Below are 27,024 nucleotides of genomic sequence, written 5' to 3'. Positions count from 1 at the left end.
ACTATGCATGCTGGCTGGGAAACGGCATCATGTCCCCTCTTAGACGCCCTAACAAAGGCTTGTTTGTCTCTGTTCTTTTGGCTCAGAGACACAGCTCTTTTTAATCCAGTTTATAATAAAATTTCCCCCCTTCTTGGGAACAGATTCCTCTCGACTTTGCGAACTCTCTATAACTGTCCTATTCAACACCCGTGTTGCCTCATCACACCCCTGAGAGGCACCACCCCCTCACCAGGCACACACACATCCGGATCCAGGAACAGAGGTGACGCTTGTTCTTGTCCTGCAGCCCGTCACCCAGTGAGTAAAATAAAACGCAAAACGAAATGCTTTCACTAGAGTTCACTTAAGATTCATTGAATCGGAGCAGCTCCGGCCCCGTGGCGTTTAGCACATTAGATGTGCATCTCTGCTGGTTAACGGAAGTGACAGCTAATGATTTAATTATGCTCTCGGAAAAGAAAACGCTGTGTGGCAGGGATTGGGACACAATGATGCTGCTTTGAGAATATTTTCAGGCGCAAACGTATTCCCCACGATAAGTTTAAAACTAAAACATGGAAAAGGCTATTTATCTATAAACGAGTCATGTTAAGAAACATGTGGGTGTATTTACAACAACGACAAAAAAAAAAAACTTCATGAAGACGGAGAAGCCCAGTGCAGCTCCATCTTAATGGAATCTGGGAAACATAAGGCTGTGGCATGCTTGCAGCAGTATCACTTAGCTGTCAGCCACACACAGAGGGCAGCTCTTAAAATCTGAAGAGTTTGCTTGGTATGTGTGTAAAGACATGCAAGGACACACACACGCACACGTATAACCGTTATGAATCATCCACACACATCCCTTGAGTGTTGTGCCACTCAGAGGCTTTGATATGATCTGTGGCGCCTCAGCCTTTGTGCACCGCTTGCGTATCTGTTTCAGTCCAATCCTCCCTACAGGATGTCTGAAACTGAAATCTGCATCAGGATCTACAGAATTTGTAGCTTTCAGTTGTGCAGAATAATTATTCTTCCTTTCATCTCCACTTCCTCTGTGCTCCTCCCCTTGTGTATTTGTGTTCATCTAAACACAGGCCACACTAAAGAAAGAACCAGACAAGTCTTCGAGTTTCCCACAATCTAAGGCTTTCTGTTTACAATCTGCAATAAAGTTTCTAGTTTGAGTAGAAGATGCAGCATTTGGTTGCTTGGCTGGAAAAGAAAATTATATATTGCCTACCAGCAGCTGGCATCGGTCCTCCAGGTCAACATGTACTCTGCAGGACCTAGGAGGGTCTCCCTAAACTTAATTGTTTAGGTCCTAGCATTTTTCAGCTCTTCTGAATTTTTATGTTTGGTGTCTCACATCTTCCTCCTGACGGTGACCAGTAGGTTCTCTATGGGGTTCTGGTCGATGCAGTTGCTATTGAACCACTTTTTAGTACCTCTTACAGTCTGGATTGGTTCCAAAATGAAATCAGCATCTCCATGAAGCTTTCAGTAAAAGGAAGAATAAAGCATTGTGGTAGGCACTGATTTTAAACGTTCTAAAACAAAGTGGACCGGCACCATGGCTCCTAAAGTCATCATCTTAAGCGCCACACTTGGATCAAAGGTTAGCAAATTTCATCTTTGACATGGGGATTCCCTGCACGTTTTGGACGTGTTTCTGCTCCCGGTTTCCGTCAGGATAAGGAGGAACGTCTTGATGACCTGTCCATTTAAAGCAAGCGTTTTAAAACAGCTGACTTTCTTAAACACACAGGTCAACAGCCCTGGAGCGTGGGAATTCCCCAATCTTTTTCCCGTGAGTAATGATGCAAACCATTTGTTAAAGTTGCCAAGCAGGTTGGTTAGACATAACAATTGCACTGTTTCACTGCTCTATTTCTTCACAGAGACTTGACAGAAAGTCTAAATTAGTTTTATAAACAAAATGGATCATAAGAATTTCTAGTTGGTAAAACCAAAGCATACAGTATGTATCTCAAACATCACATAAAGAATTAGCAAATAATTTCTTTCTGAATGATTTGAAAGGTTCACTAAAACCACCCACTCTTCCCCAGATCTTAGGAGGAGGCTATCTTCAAGAACTGTTGCTTATGATGACCAAGCCCAACAAAAGTTTGTTTAAACAGAATAAAAGCAAAATACACACCCTTTTAAACAGCAGGAACAATGTAAAAGGTTTATCAATTAAAAAAACAAAACATTTTTAATAAAAATGGTTTGTCAAAATTCAAAAGGCCTCAATAATTAATGGAGTGATCTTTTCCAGTGGTGTGGTGTTGGTTCATCACTGGCAATAAACTACAAGTTTCTGAGGTTGGAGAGCCTTTTTGGCATCTAGTATTCTGGTTGGTTCACTCCACTGAAATGTATTTCTTTCTGAAGGTACATTAAAAATACACTTTTATCCAAAAAGTAAAAAAAAAAATGTAAAATGCGAAAAAGCTCTTGACTTCCTACTTCTTAGAAGCTGTGAATGTATCATGATGTGAAGTTGATGTTGTGGAGAGAAAAAGATGGGGGAAGCTAAATAATTCTGCACTGAACATGAAATGTAACTCAGAAATCTGCCTGCAAATCTGAAATGCTCTCTGCAGGAAGTCATTTCTAATAAAACCCAAAGCCAGACGTGTTTTTTTTTTTTTTTAACTTTCATTTGGAAGCTACTTTAGACACCTAAATAAATCTCCCAAAACCCCAAAATTAAACTTTTGTTGTTTTATTGTCTCATTACTATTTTATCTTTCACAGAACGCAAAAATGTCTAGAATTTGCTGGACTTGAATGTTGCAGCTGACATAAATTCAAAGACCCTTGCTCTCATGTTGGATTAAATCACATTTCATTAGCACAGAGCAACAATGCCTCGTGGCACTCTGTGTGTAAACACAAACAGGAAAGGAGAGAATGCAACAAAACCACTGTAGGCCACATGATTTTGGCATTACATAACCATTTATCATTATTTGGCATTAGAAAAAAAAAAAATCTGCTGCCCCCACCTTTCTCCATATGCACTTCCTTTTCATCACCCCTCTCCTCCTTCCTGCTGCATCTTCTCCAGGTCACAAACAGGACAATCCTTTGTGTTATGCCGCTTGCCACGGCTGGCAGGGAATCCAGCTGCTTTCAGCCCCCTGGGGTTTAAACCCTCACGGCTGCTGCTAGCCCCTGCTTTAGTTCGCTTGTTTCTGAGACTTAGCGGGAAAGCGTTTTCTTTCCTGAAGCCTGTGTTGTGGCTTCTCCTGTCAGGACGCGAGGCGTACAGCTGAGAAACGAGGAGGCTGTAAACACATCTATACTTCCACCTCCCACGTCGTTCATCGTGCTTGACACTGCTGTGCTTTCTGTCTTGGTGTCCGTCCTTTGGTTCCCCTGTCTGGCCTGCTCTTGTCACATCCCTGTCTATCAGCGGGAGTATTCCTCGTCAGTGAGTCTGCCTTGTTCTCTCAGCTTGCCTCTTTCTCAGCTGACTGTGACATGGCCGCTCACTCTGCTCTGTGTCCTTCTGACTGCATCTCCTCGTGGCGTTCCTTCCTCCAGGATATATAATCATCTGTCTTCAACCCCCTGTTAAAATGCTCCACTACCTCAAAAGCCATTCTTTCTTGCTGAAGCATCACTTAACAGGAGGGCTCTCTTTTATTTGGAAGCACAGTTTCTTCCACAGTACGTAGTGATTGTGATATTGCAAAAAAATAAAAAAAATTTAAAAAAAAATACCCACTGGGCAAAAACCAAGCATGACTAAAGCAAGTGAAGACGATGCAACTGTCACAAACAATTACTAACAGAGGATATTTACATTTACTCAATGGACTAAACCCTTAACCAGATTCCAGAAATCAAATCTAGTCTTCATTATGACTGCTGAAGGTAACAGACTCTTCACTTTTTGACACGGAGGAGTATTACACACACAAGTGGACTCCAGCAACAAATTAGGTAGCGTCTGACGACAACTTAAAACATTTTTTTGCTCTACCCTTCAAAGTTAGATTTTTTTTATTATTATTATTTGGCTTTGTCGCTAAAGCAGGGCTAGCAGCAGCCGTGAGGGTTTAAACCCCAGGGGGCTGAAAGCAGTTCAACATCATCATTATGCAGTCACTTCATATAAGTTAAAGTGATAGCACATACACAATCATAATACTTTGAATTTATGTCAGCTGCAACATGTAAGGGTGTGTATTTTGCTTTTATTCTGTTTAAACAAACTTTACATTAAAATATGTTATTGTTTGATTCTGAAAATTAAAGGAGTAGAAAGACGTTGCAGAGTACTCCAACCAGACCAACTGAGTGGCAATCAATGTTGCCCCAACAAGAGTGAAATGCAGAGAAAGTTTGACGTCTTAATGTGGCTAAATCCTAAACTTCCGACGCTAATTTCAGGCAGCATGGGAAGGTTGCTGAAAGACAAACATCCAAGTAGATCCTGTAAGAAGACGAAAACATTCCTGCACGTGTTGAGATATATAAATCATGACAGAAGTGCTGTAGCTTACAGGTCTGTGTCCCCTTTCTGTATATCTCTATTTTCTTTTTCCATTGACCTCAGCCTCCTGCATCCGCTCCGTGTTTGGCTTCCAGCACTGTCTTTTTTTTTCTTTTTTTTTTATCTACAGCCTCTGGCTTTCATTATGCTAAATAACTTTATCCTGTTCTGGTTTCTGTGAAATGTTGTCTTTTAAAGCTACGTGCTGACGGCCCACAGAAGACCTGCTGACGGAGCTTTTGGCCTGCAAGAGCAACTAAATTCCACATCTCGCTTCCTTTCTTGCTTCACTCACTGATATACATTCTCAACTGTTGATGTGGCACACATTGTAGTACCTCTCACATTTTCACCCCATGCCCTTATTTGGGCTGAGTCTGCTTTATGTGATTACCCGTCTCATGCGGTGACAGTTTGTTGTTTTTTTTTTTTGTTTTTGTTTTTTTGCGAGATGCTCCCTAACTGTTTGAGAAACATGAAATAAGCACAACTTCCTGCGTGTTTTAATTTATTTGAGTCTGAGACAGCTGTGCAGCCGTTCCTAAGACTCTTCTGTCCCATATGCTGCACACTGTACATTAACGACATATTTCTGGTCCCCATTACATTCTGACAGGCAGTTCATTAATAAAAGATGCTGCGTTCTCAAACTGTACGATGATATTATGTGAAACCTGCAGTAAGTGCAACCTGACAACTGGCTTTGCTGTAATTCCCACCATATTTACAGCCTAATTCTGTGGTAACAGACACTGAGAGGAATTGACACTGCTGTTTAGCCATACGCTGAACTATTTTAGGGTGAAAACTTGCGGGTGAAATTTCATATGGAAACCTTTGACTGGCTATTGCTACCTGGCTGGCTAAGAGATATGTACATATTCCTCAACACTTTTATATTTTTTATTTTTTTACTAAGAATATTTTATTCCTGTCTGTTCTTTGCAGGATCTTAAAAGACATGTTCAATGTGAAGTTTTTTGTTTATCCATTTCCCTCTGTGTTGCTCAGTTTCTCAGTAAAACCCTTTGCTTTTTTTTTTTTAAGCTGAGGGGAATTTTCTCTCTGACGTAGTTTGCCTGAGTCGAAAGAATAACCGTTTTGTTATATTGGTTTTTCTTCTGTTACATATCTACCGCCATCATGAAATATATTTGCATGATGCTGCTTGTTGAGAACAGAAATTTAAAATAAGCTAGTTTTAAAACTTAACATGTCTTGATTCAAATGGCCTAATTGTGGTTTTGAAATTAGTAATGTATTCTGGCCTATTGACCTTTATTTTACTTGTAGTTACAGCAGATGGTTTGCTAGGATCGTTTGAACTGCCTTTTGTCTGTGTGGGAAAACGATACAGGAGAAGTTGTAGCTTTTCACACTCATCTGTGAAAGGCCGTAAACACCTTTTCCAAAGTTAACTAATTTAGATATTCTCTTCCTTAACATGCTTCAGTGGTTAAAATGAATATGCATCAAACGGAGAATTAAAAGCCACTCGGAGTTCACACCAGATCACCACTTACAAGAGACCAAACAATTGCACTGAGCTCATCGTAGTAGACTGTCTTAAAGTGTTGACATGATCTTTTGAATAAAAGGGACCCTAAAGGCACCAGTCTTGAACATTCCGATTTTATTTCATTTTGATTTCCATATCATGAAATGTGCTCTCACTGTCCCCTTATGGTCAATCGTGGAACTTCTTTGTACTTTAGATAAATGGGTCTGGAAATACGGACAACTCTTTAAGCAGATATGTATGCAAGCAATTTTAAAACACATTTAAAACAAAGATGAAAAGAAATGTACATAGCACCAAGTTGACATACAGTATTTGCTTGTTTGTTTTTTAAGACAAGGCTAGTATCCATATGGGTGGTGTCAGGTATGCTTGTCAGCAGAAACCTGTAGCAGCATTTTTCTCTTTTGTTAGCATTTCTCCATAAAAACAGTTCAACATCATCATTATGCAGTCACTTCATATAAGTTAAAATGATAGCACATACACAATCATAATACTCAAGAGAAATATAAACAAATGCCCTACAAAAAATAAAATAAAATAAAACAGTTGTGAAAATATTTTTTGCCATGTTACAGAATCAGAAAGACGTTTTTCTTGTTTAGCTGATCTGGAGCCACTGGAAAAAAGATGCTTATGTGACCTTCACCCGTTGCAGTAATTTGCATCTGTGCAAATGCTGTTTGAACAAGAGAGGCAGAAGCAAAAAAATAAAAATAAGGCACTTGGGCCTAGTCAGAAGCATACAATACAGTGAGTCCTTCTTATTAAAACTGTAGCCTAAATGCTACTGGTCATTGTTTTGTTTGGTGGCATCCTTGGATGCAAAGTCTTGGACTTGACCTTTCGGATCATCCAGCTGCTCTGAATGAGAGGTCATTGTACCGTTCACCTGGCTCAGAATGGCAACAGAGTGTTTCTCCAGCTCTGCCCTGATTCTTTCCAGGCTCTCTGCAAGTTCCCCGAGGCTGCTACACTGGCTCTCCACCTGGCTCACTCTGCTGTCAACGACCTTTACCTCTTTCTGCACCTCCATTGCTGTGCTGCGGCAGCCTTGAAGCCCCCCTGACAACTGTCTCTTCAGAGCTGCTAGCTCACCCCGAAGTTCTGCCAATCGCCTCTCGCTTGCTCCAAGTAGGGAAGCCTGATGGCCCATGAGTTTGGTGATTCCTTGCACTTGGTTGACAATTTGATGCTCCCTCTGCTCCCACGATGAGTTAGCGTGGCCCACTTCAGTTGCAATGAAGCTAATGGAGTCCTTCAGGCCCTTGAGAGTGCGGTTCACAGAGTTTATATTGACCTTTAGCAGGGTGATCTCTCCTTGAACGGAGCCCTCTGATTCCTCCTGAGCAATGCGGAGTAGCAGGTTATTCAAGGTGTTGTTTAGGTGGTCCAGCTGGTTAGAATGGGAGTCCAAACGGTCTGTCATCTTCTTATCCATTCCTTTACATTCCTCACCTGTTAAGGTGTCTGTGATAGCTTCACCTTGTGGGGTGGACTGGGCACAATTGGAAGTGCAAAGGAGCTCCAGGTCTAACAGCTGTTTCTGAATTCCACTCAGGTCTCCTTCTACTCTGCTCCTGACTGAGTCAATCTCTGTCTCCAGTGCGGGAACCACCTGACCCTCCAGTAGAGCAGGAGTTGTAGCATTGCTTATTTCTTCCACTGCCACAAACAGCCTCTCCTCTAGAGTCTTCAACTTGTCTTCAAGCAAGGTTTTGAATCCATCCAGACCACTGTGAAACCCTTCAACCCCACCGAGTTCACCATTGGTGGCATTCAGTCTTCCTTCCATGTCCACCAGGCGCGTCTCGACTAGGGTCTCTATGTGAATGGTTTGTTCAGAGAGGGCCGTCTGCAGCTGCCTCTGAGATTCGCTTATATCTTTCACAGATTCTTCTAGCCGCAACACGCGCTCAGACAAGCTGTTCACCTGTAATTATCAACATATATTTTTAGAATTAATTATCAAGGTTTTTAATATTACAAAATTTGAGAAATTGTGGACTAAAATCACCCATACCTGTCCACAACAGCTCTCAGTCAGAGTCAGACCCTGAATCTGAGCTTGCAAGGTGCCCAACTCCTCCCTAAGGCCAGTCTCTCTGCCGTCCAGAGATTGCTGCATCTGCTCCTGGCCATCCAAGTGCTCTCTTTGGCACTGCCGCTGCACCTCCCCAATCTTCTCCTCACAGTGGTTCTCCATGCCGGTAAGACGCCGTTCAAAGCCGTCGAGGATCTCAGCTCTCACACCAGCTAACTTAACATCCAAGATTTCGTCCAGATAAGAGGTTGAGCCTGGACCAGGAATGGGTTCACCTGTGGCTCCATCCAACAGTTTCTTCAGCTGGCCATCATGACCTATGACCATACCCTAAAGAAATACATATATATTCAAAAAAAAGGTATAAAAACATTTAAATAAAAATCTTAGAAGAACTGCGATGGTTGCAATCTTTATACCATATCAAGACAGGGTACCTGGATTTCTTCCAAAATGTGAGACTTGGCTCGCAGCTCATCCCTCACTTCAGTCACTCTTCCTGCTAAGTCTCCAAATCCAGTTATGGTTCCTCCTCCATCCAATCCGTCTGGGATCACCCCGAATCCCACCGTTGAGTCTGGTGTTCTTGGAGGGTTGGGCAGCAGGGACACCAGTAATTTGTTGGTTTCTTCACGGAGGGATGTTCGAAGTCGCTCCTCGAGGCCAGTCACCACACCATTGAGGGTTTCTAGACCCTGGGTCAGGCGACGTAGGTCCAGCTCCATGCGGTCCAAACGTTCACCTGTCACTCCTAAACAGTCATATTGTTACTTGGAATTTCAAGAAAAAGCTTGATAAACAAGATGTTTCTGGACAAGACAACCATGGCTCATTTCTTACCATAGTTAGGTTTTCCTCCGGGGAAGAATTTGCCTGGATCCAATGGAGCTCCTCCAGGCTTCTGGTCCACTGGAGGTTTTGGTCCATGAGGAAATCCCTTAATACCGGGGCGATGGGGACCTATGATGTCAGGTAGTGATGTGGGCCCATCATGGCAAGCTTCACCAGAGTAACCAGGGCAGCATCTCCATTCGAGTTCAGTCACAGTCTTATACCCCACTTTGTATGTTGGCCTGTGAAATGTTCTATACCTGAATGAATCGAGATACAAATAGAATGCTTTCTGTCAGTGCAAATAGAGATGATTCAGCTATATATAAATATGCTTTTGTATGTTAAATAATTCAACCTGGAACAGATTCCAGATGGATAGACGGCACAGAGAAAAAAAACTGCAGGAAGTTGTTTTCTATGGGATTAAACGTGGATTAAAGGAAGATTAGGAGATTAAGATAAATTGTGGTGTAAATGGTGTGGCATCAGAGGATTAAGCTCAGGTCAACGCTCAACTTTAACATTATCTTGTTTAAAATCAAACTCACTCTCCTCCTTTAACACACACACTCACAGATTGAACGTTGAAGATAGAGTTCAGTAAAATTTTTCTGTCAGTGTGTTTTAAATACATATTGCATAATATCAGAGAGGATACAGTACAATTTTCAACATTTATTACTAAACCATTGGGTTATAACTCAATTATTGACACATGATCTATAGCTTGGGAATGTCTAATCCACATCTAAGATGGAAAATAATTAGAAAATTAAGGACTAATTTCCCACATTTTCCCTGTAAGCTGTCAAAATAATAATAATAAAAAAAAACTGACACAGATGCATAAAACCTCCAGCTGTAAAACAATATGTGATTTGGTCACTAGAGGGCAGCACTTGCATGGGTTATATCAGGGGAGGTGTCAGTTGTCTAATGCAGTTTTTCTAAAAACATAAAGTCACAATTGCACACTTTAACCACTACATCAAAGGATTATGAATTTAGATGGACAATTCACTAGTTTAAGATCGTTTTGAAATACTTGGATTTTGTTGATCAGGTTTTTTGACATACATGACTACAGGGCATTTCTGACCCCAGATGCACTTGGTGGTGTATTCGGCTTTCACATAGGTTTCCACTCCATCCTGGAGGATGCAGGTGATGTTCTTCTGGACCATGTAAGCACAGTGGTTTCTGCAGGCATAAAAGAATTATGTCAGATTGAAATCAGGCCTAGTGAAGAACAAAGAAAGTTTAGACATAAATCACTTTTATTTAAGATCCTATAAGCTTTGTTCTCCAAATTGTAATTGTAGACAAGACTCGGGTGCATCGACAGCTGAAATCACTTTAGCAAATCCACTAATTGAAAAAGCTCTCAAATTAGTGTTGCACTACCAGTTCAGAAAATTGGACTGATTTTTGATGTTCACCCTGTGGAATATTCAATATAATGATCTGAATACATTTTAGCCGTCATCTATAGCGCCTGAGTCTTTGCCAGGCCTGCTCAAAGAAACCAAACTGTGCTGGCATACTGAACAGCCCTGAGGGACACCATACAAAATGTTTTGTTTCTCAAAATAGTCAGTTTCACTTTAAACAAGTACATAGATGCTTGTTTACATCATGTGAAACTTTTACTCCGCCCATAGCAGAGGGCTGTAAATGTTTCTGCTAGAAAAAAAGATATTTGATAAAGACAGATCTGATTGTGTTCCTCTAGATCCAATTATCCGCTGGGGTTCTGCTTCATGTAAGTATTTCAATTGGGTAATTGTAAGTCTGTATATGTAATCATCCATAACTAAAGCACTGGTTTAAAGACAACATTGTATGAGTTGGCAACACTGCATTAAGCTACACATCAAAGAGTGGTTGATACGAGTCCTTCAGATGGACTCAGAATCCACATAACACATGACTGCAGCTACTTGTTGCATCATGCTGGAGTTGGGCCTCCTCTGTCCCCTCAACTCTCTCTTTCCAGCCAGCGCAGCTATAGCAACTGTTAAATTTTTCACTTGGACTCGCTGCAACTCGAGAAGTGACGATCCAAACTTTTCAGGCTTACATGTGAAGAATTGCTTTTTTTTTTTTTTGCATTCAGTGGGGACTATTTAACAGCACATGTGGTACTTAACATTGCCTCTTAGATGTTTTGACGTAAATAGTCACGTTGGATGCAACAGGGAGGATCTGAGGAGGGTTGAATTAACAGGTTCAGAGAGCAGAACCAGTTCGAAATCTGCGAGGGATCAGCTTCTGACTGCATGGGCAGAATGTTTCGCAGTGCCACCACTCTGAAAGTGTTGACATATGCTAATGGGATCAGATGGGAAAGGGCAGGCGCCGGAATGAGAGAGCTCTTTTCATACGACCCTGTCAACCTGCGCCGATGTGGTACGATGGCGGCATTCAGACTCATGCACGTGCAGCTGCAGCTGGTTGCTGCAGACAAACAGAAAGCAAGCAGATTTAATGGCTGGAACGATTTATTAGATGAGGTTTACTGTAGGTATGGCGGGTGGAAATTGCACAACAAATGTGATAACGTGTTTGGTTTCTCGTCAGATCCTCCAGGAAACAACTTGACACATGTACAGCGAATATGACTGCATTGCTAATGGACTGATTTCATGTTGTTTTCACCCAGGACCACACTTGGAGGCTCTTTTTTTTACGATCTCCGAGAAATTTTGACACTGATCACTCCCTCCGCTGTCATCTGTTACTCTGTACGCCTCAGAGGAAACACACACACACACACACAGCCATTTTTCTTCTTTTCCTTTATCCACTTTCTTCGGGGCGTTTTACAGTGATGCAAAATGTTATATAATCTAAATCAGATTTGACATCTGAGGTTTATCTAGAGCATTTGCAGTTTGTATTTGAGAATGTGAATGTTGAGCAAAATTTGCATATGTACTTGTAGCAGCTGACAGAAAGCAGCATAGTGTAATGTAAATAAATCACAGGAGGTGTGTGACCCTGTTCTTACACACATGTATGGAGTGCTGCTGAGTGAAGTGAAAAGTGAGCATGTTTGCCGAGTTGTTTGTCAGGCGCACATCTGGAGGGTAGAGCCCTTCAAATCAGCAAAGAAGACATAAGCCCAGAAGAAGAAAGGGACAAACTGGACTCTCACATTCCTCACCACTGTTTCTGTTTTCACAGTTTGAAGTTGTCAGTGTCATTTGGATGCATTTCTGTATAATATTTAATCCTCTATACTCCAAAGAATGACACCAGGGAGAGTAAGGTGCTGGGAAACAGTTTGGCTGAGATTGCTGTGCATGGTGGAAATCCAGCTCTACACTCTTGTCACCATGGTGACACTTGCTGGTGGCAGCTGATCTGGGGATGCTTTTCTTCAGCAGGAAGAGAGAAGCTGGACAGCATTGATGAAAAGATAGATGGAGTTTCAGACCTATAAAATTTGTTATAGGCCTGAAACTAAAGCAGCGGCTTACTTTCCTTCAGGACAAGAATCATAAACGTTTGGCCAGAGCGACAATGAAATGATTCCTGGATTACAATGGGCCAATTAAAATCAACATTGATATATAAAATTGAGAATCAATGGTAGGACTTACAAATTGCTGACTTGCTCCACCCAGATTGGCCATACTTGAGATATTCCAGAAACAAAAAAAAGTGAAACTCTAGCTCTAAATTTGCATATCACCATTTTTTTTTTATTTTTGGTAAGAATTGTTTTGCATGTGTAATTTTTCTTCCACTTCAAACATTTATAGAATTTTTGTAACTTTTATCCCATATTTTCAGAATGAAATACATCCAAGTTTGAGGTTATTATGTGACAAAATGAGAGAGAAAAAATCAGTTGCATTGAAAATTCTGTTGTTCCACACTGCAGTACTGGGCAAAGTAGATCAACTCCTCTGCTGTATCAAACAATATTTTGTCAAGATCCGTGTTATTGTGTGTTTATTTTTGAGTTTTCTGTGTTCAGTCCTGTTTCCCTGTGAGTCTCTGCCCTGTCCTCCCCGTTGATTGCTCCCCAGGGGTGTCTCATTCCCTTAATTACCCTGTGTGTATTTAAACCCACCTGTTGTCTGTGTTCCTTGTCGGATCCTCGTCGTGTGTGCCGTCGTATGTATTGTGGTTTGTGTTTGTTCCGTCTAGTCTGTTTGACAGTTGCTACCGGTATTTAGCTGCGTGCTTGTTCCTACCGTGCTGCCTGCCTTGGACTGTTTGGGTGCTTATTCATCATTAAACCTTCATCATCACCATAACCTGGGTCTCGGCGTCTCTCCTCACCACCAAACACACTTCATGACATATTTGGGTTCTTACTTGAAGGACAACAATAATATGCCAAAACCTGCACAGTCTACACAAACCCGATTTCAAAAATATGATCCCTGGATATAAAAGTTGAGAGCTGTCTTTAGACTTTATTTTTTCTGCCATGTCTGCTCCAGGGTGGGGAGACATTTGTTTTGGCTCTCGGTGTGTTCTACAGCTGGGAAAAGCCCTAATCTGGGAACTTTGGAAAAAATAATAAGAAAATTCAGATCCATGTGATCTGAGGTGGATGTGAAGATCAATGGTGAAAACATAGATCAGAAAATCTATTCCCAGATTGTCCCGAAAGGACAATTTTGCAAAATAAAGCAACCCTCTTCAACTGCATGATCAAATATAACAGATACAAAAATAGTCCCAGATCTTCTCCCTTGCCCTGTTCATGTGTGTTTTTAGGGGATAAGAGGGATGATGTCCCTTTCCTGTGAGTCTCCATGCTGAACTATGTCTCAGCAGTCGCCCAGAATGAACAGACCAAGCACCGTTTGTGAACAAGCTCTATAATTTTGAGGGGTCTTCATGTGGATCCAAGTGTTGGGAGAATTTAGGAACAAATTTATTAAAATATATTGTTCACACAAGGTGAGCAGAGGTAAAAAAAAAAAAGGTAATTGTGTCTCAAAATTGTTACAACTTGATCAAGTACAGTGGATTTGTGAGTTTGTATAAATTACCTAGCAAAGGTGTTCAAACCCCTCAAAAGTACAACTACCATATCTTCACTCAATGCAACTCGAAACGTGGATGGATGTCATATTCTTGAATTGGACGTGACTAATGCACTGGAATCTTAGACTCACTGCTTTCTAAAATAAAATCTGTGAGTTTTGGAGGGGGAATGTCTTTGCCAGCTTTGCACGTAAACAAGATTTTAATCAAATCTACTTTGGAAAAAAGGACATTCTTGCTGAAGAGAAATGTCCCCTCAGTATGTTGCTATACACCAGCTTCTTTGATGGTGGGGTGATTGGGTTCCGGTTCATATTCAGTGTCAGTTTTCATTCTAAAAATTCAAATTTGGTCTCATTTTACCACAGCACTTGTTTTCATGCTTTTTTTTTTTCTGTGCCCCTACATCTGCATACTTGTATTTGTATCATAGTATATTTAATTCTAAAAATTTCTAGAACCTATTTTGTGCTTAATTTCTTTCCACTTCCTTTAGAGTTTAGTGACCTGTTTTAACAATTACATTTACCCAATGTGCAACCAATAATGTTATTTTTCTTGGCATTTGCCCTGTCAGAATATTCCTCACTTAAACTTTAAATCTCTTCGGAGCCGTCTCCTTGATCTGTCTGCCGTGTTTGTTGGTCGTCACGATGCTGTTTGTTCACTAATGTTCTCTAACAAAAAAACATCGGGCCTTCACAGAACAACGCACATTGAAATGACATTACACGCAGGAGGAAACTGCTTACTAATTAGGTGATTTTCTTCATGCATGCAGAGCAGGACCAAAGAGCAGAGAGAGGAAGACGGAGTTCAAACCATGTCTTTCACTGATCATAAACGGATCACAAACAGGAGAAAAACGAAATTACTCTAAAAACTGCAAGGAGAGACCTGCTGTTTTCCCAAGTATGAATAATTGATCTCTTGTGGATAATAAGTCACAAAAACTGCACGATTCTGGTGAGAACTCGCTTTGCTCTAACTTTTGGTTCCTTTTATAGGTGAAGGTTATATTTTAGAAATCCTGACGTAGTAAGCTGTTTAAACCCATTAATCCAACTGTATGTTGTTTGGTGTCTGTTTTGTTAAATATGGTCCAATATAATTCATGTTTGACCGAAGACTGGACTGACAAAATAGTCCAGATTGTGTTGTTTTTTAACCCAGCAGTTTTTAAGAGCATGTGTTATTAGAAACGCCCTTGCCGTCTTCTTGAAATTTGCAAGAAAACACAACCAAAATGTGAGAAAAAACAGATGTCCAGTGTGGGTGTATACCCTTGACATACCACCCAGTTGTAACCTCTGCAACTGAGCCAAACTCTGTAACCTCTGCTCTATCCCTCCTCACCTGACTTTAGTCCTCACTGTCACGCCGCACAACATTTTCGTTTCACTTCCACTGATTGACTGAATTTTTTAACCTCCTTTCTTCTCCCTTAGTCAAAAGGTCCAGCAAGTAACAGTTTTACAGCATCATAGGGAAAGAGCAGAATTGCCGTCAAAGACTGTCAGAACAATATTACACCTCTACGCTTCTTAGGCTCCACCTAACTCGAGGTTCAACCTTCCATTTCACATTGCTTCATTTTTCCTTTTAAAATGTAAAAACTGTTCAACCATCACTGCATACCAATCGTTTGCTCGCCTCTGTCACTGATATTGGATTATTTATCTTTCCGTTTGAGATTCCGCTTGGCGTCCATGTGTTGCCTCATCATCATCAGCCTCTGTTTGTTTTGATACTGCGACACTCGGTGGCTCATCTTCCACGCTCTCACCTGCAGGGGTCCCCGACTGTTTGAACCCGGGCCACCGCTGTCGGCTCGGACAGATTTACGACTGGTCGGGGGCTGATAGGAACCCATGCAATCTTTTATAAGGCCTTCAGCAGCTGTGTCTATAGGCTAACAGATCTCCTCCAGGGCCCATCTCTTTTCATAAATGCTTTTAATGATGCCAGCTGGCGTATCTTCAAGCTCTACGGTCTGGTTGACTACGGCTTCTCCTGGCTAATGATGGAGGTCAAAGATACTCCCAGCTCTAAAACCTTGGGGGATCCGTCTGACATTCGGAGGAAAATGTCAGCCGAGCCACCTTCCATTATTACGCCTCAAAAACATGCGCTTTTTATTTCAATTCCCAACTCTTGTAATTGCTAATAGAGGTATTACATGTTAGCTCATGGATTTGTTGAACAGCGTAATCCTTCTCTACTTCTTTTAGGTATTTTTTATTTTTTTTATGTTGAGCAGGAAGAGGCAAAGATGCCCAAATTAGAAAAAAAAAAAAATCTGCTTCACTTTATCCCTAGGCATTTCCCAGAGCACATAATCTGCTTTACGTTTTATGCCTGTGGAAGAAAAATGTGTTTAAACAGTATTATTAGATTAGTTAGACTCACTGCAGCTACTGTGTGGGATATAAGCTTCTCAGTCACTGAATAAAAATGCTTGAAAACAAGAGCAGGGTACACATCGTAGCTGTAGGACAGAACTGGAGCCTTTCATTGAAAACACAAAATGAATCCCAATTAATTGATTTTTGCCTTTTCATTCACCAACTCTGCACAAACTTTGACATTTTAAGAGACAGAGCTCAGTTTTCTTGTTGCTGTAATTGAAATAGATAAACAGAACTATAACGCAATCCCTTAAAGTTTTGGGGTGGGGGGGGGGGATCATTTAGTTTTTCTCTGCTTATAAAACAGATTTTTACTCATTTTTCTTTGGTTTTTGACAGTAGTCCTCTGGCTACGTACTTAATGTGGACACCATGTGTACAGAAGTGCTCACAGTAACCAAATACCTCAACCCAACGCCAAAAATAATTACATCTTAATTTCCAGGCTGATCAGCTAAATCTTCAGAAACAATATCCTTTGGCGTATTTGCAGCTTATACGTTGGCAAGAAGAACGGGCTGTCGTGAATGGGAACTGGACGGAGAAATGTAGAGAATAAAGTTGTTTTAATTCTGAAAGGATGTTTAGTAAACAAGGTGTTAAGATTCATAGCATGATTAATTTGTCCACTTTTTTTAGGAGAAGACCATTTTTTTGTTTGAACAGACCGACACCGGTTCATCTCAAAGTACCTGTCCTCTAAACCCCAAACAAATTCAGCATCACACCTTACATGCATTATTTGCACCTTTGTCAGATTAAAATGTAGTTCTAATTTGATCCTTTGATAGTGTTATATAATTAAATCCAGTTGATCAAATGATGGCAATAGGAAGTCCAGCCAGTTGCATTCACTTTGCTCCAATTCCTCGTCTCAAATGAACGACTCCTATTGACAGGTAGGAACTGGTTCTGAGTGGCTCTCTGCTGCAGTTTTCTTCATCAAACAAACATCTGGTCTCAATGTGGCAATATGATGTGATACGTCAGAGAAAAGGTAATGGATGTCATCCGTGTTTTTTTTCTACCTTCTCTACTTTTTTCTACCTCCGTTGTGCTGCAATAACTGAAATTAAACTCTTACACAAAACTTGCAATCCAGATGGGCCCTCCTGAGTGTAAACCTGACTAAATACCAAATGCAGATGCTGAAACCACACAAAAGCCTCAATTAGAGCAACTGGGGAAGTAGAGTTATTTCTTCCGTGATAAAATCAAAGCTATCCAGAACATTTGAATCATCTTGCGTTCATGGAGAGGTAAAACACAGAATGAGAAATTGCCTCCGTTTCTTTGGTACGCTGAAAGCCTTTAAGTTGCACCAGAAAAAGCCTGAAGTTTGATTAATAACTCGGTTAAAGGGAGCTTGGGACTTTACTACCCAGTCTTTGTAATTCTTAGCAGGAGACTGGCTCCATTCCCGTCCTCCACTGGGCACTCAACCCAAACTTACAAGAGCAACCCACAACCTCTAACCTCTATCAGCTTCCTGACCTTTGCCCCTTGATCTCTGTCCTATACATCACCCAAAAACCCACAGATATAACTCAAATCCGATCGGCGGTTACAAGTGACACCCAACAACTGCCAGGATTCGAGATGATTTTTTTTTTTTTTTCAAATGACTTGTTTGTTGCTTCTGTATTCAGTTATTCTTCCACTGTTTTACAGTAGAGAGGATGAGAATCTTCACATGCAATTACTTTTTTGTGTTTCTGTTTTAATAAAAAGAAACTTTAAAACAGAAGGAGAAGAATATCCTAACATTTGCTGTAGAGTCAGGGAGAGATACAGTGTCTAAGCCGTCTAAGATGTCATTGACTGTCAGAGGCTTTCAGGACCATAAATTGTCTCACAGCAGCAAGTGGTCGCATTGAATGAAAGAAATGACTGTGAAATCAAATCACTCGCTTTGCTGCCAAAACATAGATGATAATTGAAAGTGACGACAAACCAGGCTGAGGACTCCCAAATATTTCAGCAGCAGGAATGTGTGTCGTAAAATGTGACTGTGTGCTCAGCAAGAAACAGAAAATGTTCGACCTTGGAGATTTCCTCAACGCAACTCAAATCTACAGACACAATAAAATATTTACGCAGTCGGAGATAATGTTGCGTACAAGTTGCAGAACAAGTGTTATTATTAAGCCTCTGTTTCCACTGAGCTGTCAGGTTGACAACATCTGAGCTCTCCTAACACAAGTGTCTGTCGGACACTTACACGTCCTTGGGCGCCGTTGCTCCAACAAGGACATCAGCTCTCGATAAACATCATTGTTAAACTCACGGGCATGAATGTTGAGAAACAATGCCTACTGAGGCTCAAAAACGTATAGAGAGTTACCTGCAGAACACACAAGCATGTGGTAGGTAAATAGTTAATTTATGTAGCACATTTTCAGCAACAAGGCAATTCAAAGTGCTGGTAAATGAGTTAATACGCGGAATCAGGCATTGAAATAGTTTCCAAGATAGAAATAGATTTGGCACCATAATGATGAGCTCCTTAATGGGTGCTTCTGTCTTATGACACTGGCATGCTGCAGATGTGTGGAGTGATGCTAAAAACACCCAAAGGACTGAGGGTCAAAACTGCACGGACTGTCAAATTTTAATTTTTGATTAATAAACGCTGACGTAAGACAGATTAATAAAAATTAATGCTTTTTTAATGTCAATTCAGCTTTTATTGAGTCAATGTCAAAACTAAGCGCTTGCTATTTACGTTGGAAACTCGTACCGAATGGCAGCTTCCTATGAGCTGATGAAAGGCGAGATGCAGAGCTCACAGTAAAGTCCTGAGAACGGTCAGAGTGAAGCAAGAACCCTGCTTTTCTTTATACGTTTGTTAAAAATCTACCCGTTTGCTGTTTTGCAAGTTGTCACTGGAGCTTTGGCAGCTCTAATAATAACAGGTTATATTCAGAGCTGTGTGAGCCCTGTCACTTTATAAAAGCTTGCACTCAATGCTGAGAGGCTGAAGGTTGGTCCCCACCTAAATAAAAAGCTGAATGCTTGCACGTGTTAGTAATTTGGAGTATGCTGGTGTGATGCTGTTTAAAAGCTCCCGTGACAGAGCTTTTGTTTGGATAACTCCATCAGCAATGTGGTCACTTACTTTTCCCAATTAATAATAATACCAACATGATGGGGTTTTTTTCTTTTCTTTTGAAACATGCATTATACTAATTTATAGGGTTTTATACACATTCAATTTCAAGTTAATGTGAGGAGCAAATCCAGTTTTGCCTTTACAAGGGCAAAATAAACGGAACAACTAAAGAAGGTTCTGTTTCAGTAACTTACCTGCAGTTGATCATATTCTTTGTACGTTAGTATAAATCTGGTCGATGCTGGCAGCTGAAGCTGATGGGTTGTGTGAGAGAGGCCAAAACCAAAGCAGAGTTGGTGTTTCCATGAACAGTTCATAGAAACACTATTTTGTGAACCTTAAAACCATCTTTATGTATGTTTACTGTGATTATTCATATTATTTAGATACTACTGCTTGAAAACGCTTTACATGTTCAGGCTGATAATTAATAGTGCACTACCTCCTAACGCTGCCCGTCCATCAGTCCGCTGTCTGTACGTGCTTAATCTAGCGGAGTTGGGTTGAGGTTATGGGGGAGGGGCGGTGACGGCCGGTGCCAATCTCTGGCAGTCGTTGGGCAAAAAGTGGGGTGCAGGTTGCCAGGTTCTAAATAACCACACAATACATGTGTTGATGTGTTTCAAGGCTCATAAAATAGTACTTGCATATAAGGAGAGGCATATTTAATGTAGGAGAGCCAATAAAGTAAGGTTGGGTAAAAATTGTTTTAAGATGGTAGAAGTTTGTTTTGGTTTTGGCTTCTCCCACAGAACTTGTTAGCTTCAGCCCCCAGCAACAACTAATAGAGATTTATACTAATGGCAGGCACAAGGAAAATGATCTAATGCATTTAAAAAAAAATGCTTATAAGCTTTATAATCTTTAAGCAAAACATCCCTTTAAAAATTCTTAACTAACCTTTTAATGCAGGTTGAACTGTCCCCCCTTTATTTATTTATTTTTTAATGTAACGTCAAAATGTGGCTCACTTCTCATTTTGCACGTTTGTATAGTGCACATCCCAAAAGAGCAAAACAGAACAACCGTGTTCATGTCAACATTAATTTGGCTGCTTATGAGGTTCTTATCCCAACAAAGTTCTGTACTGTGAGCTTCTACACAGCATCTCACCAAACTGAAGTGGTTTTCAGATAGTTGTTTTAAGTCCTTCTCGGTTTTGATTCTTTTTCAATCGAGCAGCTTCAACCTCGGGGACCAATGAGTCTGGATTTATACCAAATGAAAAACCCAAGAGAGCTATCTTCTACAGGTATGATATTAACTGCTTTGACCTTTTTTTTTTTTTTTTTTTTTTCGTACAGAAGATTGCTTCCAAAATCCTGAGCTTTCCCTTTAAAGGTACAGGATGAGGAGAGGCATATTTAATGTAGAAGAGCCAATAAAGTAAGGTTGGGCATTCAGCGGTCTCCTGGGGCATTTTGAGTGGAGCAGCAGGTAGCTGGGGAGCTGTCCAAAGACATAACAGTAACGATGGGAAGCCAAGCACAAAAAGAAAAGGGGGAGGAGAAAAAGGGAAGAAGAAGAAGAAGAAAAAAAGAAAGTCTGCAGGTCAGGCAGTCGCCGCTATCTACACAAACATATGCGCAAACTTTAATTAACCTCACAGGTGATGTCTATTTAATATCATCTCATAGCTGGCTGTGCTCATTCAGCTTGTTTTCTATTCATTAGATACGACCGAGCAATAGCACCTCACGTATTTGTGTGGATAGGAAGAGAATTCATCAGAGGAAACAAACATGAGTCCACGTGTTATTGTTTCAGTGTCGACTGGAAAACCTTTGTGCCACTCCCTTCTGCCAGCAAGCATCCAGCTGCGCTGTCGGTCTCTGCCACTGACGCCTTCCTATTACAGCTCGCGTTCACTGCGAGGGATCCCATCGTTCACTCTGCTGCATCATAACGACCATAATGATGACTTTGTTTCTGTGGCACTGCGAGCATGTTGCTGCTTTTTACCCCCTGGATTGTGTTTAGGTCTGAGCCTGCAGAAATGTCAATTAAACCCTAACTAGAGCCAATGTTCCTGCAACAGAGCAGGCACGGCTCTGTCAGTGGATGTTCAGCATGGGCTGAAGTCTAGGCTCATGTTTAAACATCTGGTAGGGGAAAACATTATTAACTGTAACGGACACTTACTTGTGGCGGGTCATAGGCTTGCTTGGTGAGTGCAGAGGATTGATTCCGGCTTTGTAGAGGTTATATCTGCTTCCATAGAACGGGTTGATGTGGCCTCCGTACAACGTCCCTTTGCTGTTCACCACAGACAGCATCACTCCCAAGAGAAAGATCTGTGCTGAAAGCTGGCACAGTTTGCTCCACATTGTTGTGACTTAAAAATAAATCAGTCCCAGAGTCTCAAAAAAAGCAAATGCCTGGTGATGCAGACAGGTTAAAAAAGTGTCAGCTTTAGTTCCACATAACTGAATATAAAGTCATCTCTTGCCACAAGTTGGAGTCTTGTTTTCTTTGGTGGACCCTGAAGGAGACATGGAGCCCAAACTGCTATAGCATCCTGTCCCTTGTGCACTTTCAGTTTTCCAAGTAATGCAAAAAAGGTCTGAGCACACCTAACATGCAAGTCAGAAAGGCACAGAGGATGAAGAGGGGAGGGCAGGGAACAAAGGCAAGAAAAACAACCCAAAGGTGATCAGGAGGAGGGGAGAGGAGAGCAGAAGAAAGAAGAAGATAAGGGAAGAAAGCATCTAAAATTCAAGCTCCATATACACACGTGCAAGATTGTTCAAGACCTGCCGACAGGGCTCGACCCTCCCGGCAATCGGCTCTCTGCACGAGTGAGGGTGTGTGTGTGAGTACAAGAAGCAGCGTGCTGCTCTGCAGCCTCAAAAGGGGGAGGCAGACAGCCGGTATTTGCATATCCCACCCTAACTCACTCTGTGTGCTGAGGGAACAGACTGGCAGCGTCATTTGGTCACTGCTTTTATTGTTTGTTTTCCCTCATCGATACAGAGAAAGTTCAGATTAAAAGATTTTATTTTATTTTTTGTTGCCCTGTTTTTCTTTCTTGTATATTTTTCCCCTCCTTAATTTCTTAAAGATGTTGTGCCTTTTTTCCCCCTCCCTCTTCATCTCCTACAGTAGCAGCTGTGCATGAAATATATCCCAATGTGCAACACCATGTGTGTTGCTGAGACACTGCAGAGCTGGACACAATAGACTTCCTCCTTGCTTCACTCCAGTCAGTCATTAAATATCCTAACTAGATCTTCGGTCAACTCGCACACCCGGCCACCTGCTTGTGCTACACTGCCTTTCTGTTTGATTTTCAAATTCAGGCTTTACTGCCCTCTGTGCCTCTTGGTTTTCAGGGGAAACTTCTTAGTTTTTAGGTGCTAATGCTTGGTCAAAGAGGCTTTGTTGCTCTATAAATTTTAGAAAAATGACCCAAGATAAAATTTCTGCAATCCAAGCAAAGTGGTAAAAAGACAAGGGTTCTTTACAACCCTCGACGAGGTGTTTTGATGCGGAAATTGAAGCTAAACCTGAAACTTTAGCTTGAATCAACAGAGGATTGAAAACCGAATGCTCGAAGCTCAAGGAAAACTTTACACTGCCTTGAAAAAATATCAATACTCCTTTAGCTGTTTCACATTTTCTCACGATACAGCTTTGGTCTTTTACATGGTTCCGTAACTTGTTGCAAAGGAAAATGTGAAAGTGTGGCCTCCATATTCACACAATCTTAATTTGATATCCATACATAAAACACAAAGTGATTCAGAATTAACCTATAAAGTAAAGCTTAAAAAAGCTACACTGCAGAGGTTCACCTTGGCTCCTTCTCCTGTTTCACAATTATTCGCTACTTTTTGTCGGTCTATCACTTACAATCAATCCCAAACAATACTTTGTAATTTTTGTTGTTGTTTCAGGACATTCAAAGAAGCTAATACTCAGATCAGAGTTGAAGCAACATTTTAATCCTCACAACTGAATTATGAAAGGATGTTCAGATGAAAAATACAGTCAATGCCACATAGAGAGGACAGGCATGGAAGAAGTGACCGTCTAATCTCCTCGTTAAACGGTTGCCTGGCGGCATCCTTCTCACCTTCGTGCTGACTGTGCATCACTGAACTTCGTCTATTTACTCTGCATTTGCAGGTTGATGTGAAAGAGAAAACCGTAGTTCTAGTTTGCAAGAGACATCACACAAGTGGTCAACTTCCTGACCGCTGAACAAAAGCCACTCAAACTCAACCAGGGATTGAGGACTCAGGTTTCATAACTGCTAGAAGGTCGAATAAAAATGAACTCAGAGCCTCGAACAGAAGCTTTGATTGATAGTCCCTTCAGATTCCTTTGTGCTATTCCAAGGCATGCCTTGCAGTGTGAAATCATGCCCTGGTTTCTTTTATCAGCTCTAAAGGAAACAGTTCAAAACCTGGCCGGTTTGGCAAGCAGTGGTGCACCGAAGAACTGCTTTTCAAAGAGAAGGAGGGAAGGATTTTTTTTTTACAGAGGTCTGAGCAAACAGACAGTCCAGATGAGTGAGAGAAGCCTGTAATTTATCTATCAGGTGCAACATCTGATAAACATCTGTTTATCAGATGTTACATTCAGTTTAAGTTTAAATCAATATGGGCAATTTTTAAGGTGATTATTGCTTTATTTGGCAGAACTGAAAGTGCATGCAAATATTCTTTACTCTTGTAATGCTGAACATGCAAAATTGTTAAGCTTAGAACTAAAACAGAGTCGGTAGCTATACATCTGGATTTTTTTTTTTTTTTTTTTGACAATGGTTTTGTTTTCTTTTTTGTTTTGTATCCCAGTACCTAATGAGTATCCTGTGTGCCACATCTGTGAGAAGTTTTAGTAAAGTATCCTCATCTGCTCTACATAATCTGATTTTGAATATCAGAACAGATGCATCAAACCTTTCTGGAGGCTTTGATCATTTGCTAATGGAGGACATATTCGAGTATCAGTTAAACAGTGACAACAGAAGCCCAGGTTGTGTTTTATTCGTCACAGGTTGTGATATTTTATTCTCTTTGTCGCACGGTGTTTCTCAATGAGACTGGCACCCTCTTCTGTAGTCTTTGCACACAGTTCTGCAGTGATGAGAGACAAATTTAATGAGTCAAATTTGGCAAAACAGGACACAACGCAATTAGTTTCATTTGTCTGGCCTTTAAATGAACTGCTCCCAACATTTGCCAACAGCTTTTTTTGCAGCGCAAACATTAGATTTGTACGCTTAGAGAACATTTGAGCAGCGGTGAAGAAGATGTACAGAACATAAAGAGAAACCAGTGTTTTTACTCACCAATTGGTAGATTTTTAAACAATTTTTAGACTCGAAAAACAATTTTGTTTCCTAAGGACCGTAGTAGACGATCATGAGGATTAAGTTGCTAATTTGCTGGATCCAGTTAGACAACAGCTTTAAAATCATGACACGTGCTCTACCATTATCATCCATGTTTATTTCCACTGAGCACGCTACTGCACATTTTAGGTTGTTTGCAGTTCAGACTGAAGAGCACAAACAAATAGCCTAGACAGCGTAGCCTAGACCTTACAGTGCGACTTCCAACAATGACATTCCAACCCTAAATGACTGTAATCATTTAGGATTGTCAAAAACAGGGGACATTTTCACTGTTTTCACAGGGGTCAAACAAGTCTTCCTGTGATGGAAACCGTTTCTGTTTCCACAATAGGACCTTGAGGATATGAAGTCATAAAGAGGCAGGTGTGGGAATGGAGCGACATTTCACAATGTTCTCACACACACACTCACACACACACACACACACACACACACACACACACACACACACACACACACACACACATATCCCCCCTCTGTGTCACTGCTCTTGTTCTTCTTAGGTATGTACTGATATTTACTGCCAGGGAAGGTCTTCAAACAAGAAGAGGCCATCTGTTCTTGGAAAAAGAGCAACAACACCCCAGTTAGAAGTTAATAAGCATCGGACGAACAATCTTGTCAGTGTGAAATGAAATTGGATTACAAAATTTGAAACGTCCTCAACCAAATGATGAATAAGCCGGTTGTTAGCGCAAGTGCTCATCTTGTACTGCCAGAAAGCTAAAGGTCAATTGTTCCCAAACCTGGTCCTCAGGTGCCCTTGTTCTGCGTGTGTTAGGTGCTTCCAACATCCTGACTTAACTTAATGGGTGATTAACATTTGGTGACTGCAGAGGAAGTCATACAATCATTTGAATCAGATGTGCAGGGACAGAGACTCGTCTAACACGCAGGGCACAGGGACTTGAGGACCAGGTTTGGGACCCACAGGTCCCATTGTAATGTCTCACTACTTCAGCAACCTATTGCACGCCACTCATTTGTCAAACAATTCAGAGACATGTTGCGTCAAAGTTCTTTTTTTTTCAGATTTTTCCATTTCATATTCAATAATAACCCATTCCTGCAGCATGCTCAATGTCAGAACAGTTTAATTGCTGTATGATGAAGCCCTCATCCTCCATCAATCTTACATTTTGCATTAGTTTAAAATAGATAATTTACAATAAAGGTAATTCACTGATATTACAGAAAAAAAATAACAAAGTAGAACAATCTGCAGTTTTCTGCCGAAAGTCCAGGTCATTTTTCATTTTCAATGAATGTCTGGTAGCAAATGAAGCTTCTTTTTTTTTTTCCTCTTGTAGCTTGTTTGACATGTGCCTCGTGATATATTGTAACATTTCTATGCTTGTTATTTATGATGTGGTGAGATTTGAATACTAATATTTATGCTAGATGGCAAAGTTAATCCCGGGTAAGCTTCAACATAATGATGTTGGGAGGTCTGCTGCTCTTGCTTAATGCTTAATTTCAAATTAACGTACAAAAATCAAGGGATTATTTTTCTTCGAACACTGTACCGGTGGCCAAGAATTTTGGCTTGCAAATAAAGCAAAGTGGCGCATAAGATAAATACAGAAAGCTCCTCATCAGGCCCGCTGCATCAGGTTATAATTAACAGTTGGTTGGTGATTTGTACGTATTAATTCTTCCTCACTAGAAGAGGAAATAGCCCTATTAATGCCCAGTTTAATAAGAGCGATTTAGTTGGCGCGTTGCAGCTGAGAGCAACGAGATCAGAGCACCGACTCAAAATACGAGCTGCAGATCCACTGAGCAGACTCTCGCAATGCCAATTCATTCATTTCATCCTTGCCGTTTTTCATCAGATGGAAACATCCCACTGCTTGAATGACTCTTTTCTTTCTCTTCAGCAGAGTTTCCTGCAGTCTCACTGGAAGAGGAAACATCAGTTTGGAAGGGAATGGCATCTAGTCTGCTGCAAACACAGCGAGCATTGTGCACAAAAATATCTGTGCTGTAAAAATGCTCATCAGATGGATGCAGTGTTCTCAATCAAGCAGAAATGCTTTATTGAATTAAGATTATTTTTTACGTCATGAAGGATTTTTTTCTTCATGGCATTAGGTCTTTTAGTGGTATTTGTTAGGTGGTCTTTTCTTGGAAAAACCTGTTCGTTGAACTAATTATGTCATGTTAAAACCATAAATGCCATTGTATTACATAGGTTTATTAGGTAATAGACCAACACAAAATCGAAAATAAAT

The 27,024-nt window shown here is 40.8% G+C and overlaps 1 protein-coding gene across 1 annotated transcript; it reads right to left on the bottom strand.

The window, feature by feature from the left end:
* Positions 1–6,114: 6,114 nt before the first annotated feature.
* Positions 6,115–22,258, bottom strand: emilin3b (elastin microfibril interfacer 3b). Its single transcript, XM_015054609.1, has 6 exons — positions 21,571–22,258; positions 9,976–10,098; positions 8,905–9,155; positions 8,502–8,815; positions 8,044–8,394; positions 6,115–7,953 (listed from the first exon to the last, which is right to left on the bottom strand). Exons 1-6 carry the CDS (start codon positions 21,753–21,755, stop codon positions 6,808–6,810), a joined length of 2,370 nt encoding a protein of 789 aa, XP_014910095.1. The 5' UTR covers positions 21,756–22,258; the 3' UTR covers positions 6,115–6,807.
* Between the last annotated feature and the right edge of the window lie 4,766 nt (positions 22,259–27,024).

This window comes from Poecilia latipinna, unplaced genomic scaffold (genome assembly GCF_001443285.1).
Source record: "Poecilia latipinna isolate Pla-1442-1.1 unplaced genomic scaffold, P_latipinna-1.0 Scaffold56, whole genome shotgun sequence".
Lineage (NCBI taxonomy): Eukaryota > Metazoa > Chordata > Actinopteri > Cyprinodontiformes > Poeciliidae > Poecilia > Poecilia latipinna.
The sequence above is the reverse complement of the archived record's forward strand: the minus strand, read 5'-3'. Positions and strand labels throughout refer to the sequence as shown.

Excerpts from the sequence above, each read along its gene's own strand:
- emilin3b (XM_015054609.1), bottom strand. The coding sequence starts at position 21,755 with ATGTGGAGCAAACTGTGCCAGCTTTCAGCACAGATCTTTCTCTTGGGA. Across the intron at positions 9,156-9,975 it reads CAGAAATGCCCTGTAGTCAT|GTATAGAACATTTCACAGGC; the intron begins GTATGTCAAAAA and ends CGATTCATTCAG. Across the intron at positions 7,954-8,043 it reads CTGAGAGCTGTTGTGGACAG|GTGAACAGCTTGTCTGAGCG; the intron begins GTATGGGTGATT and ends TGATAATTACAG.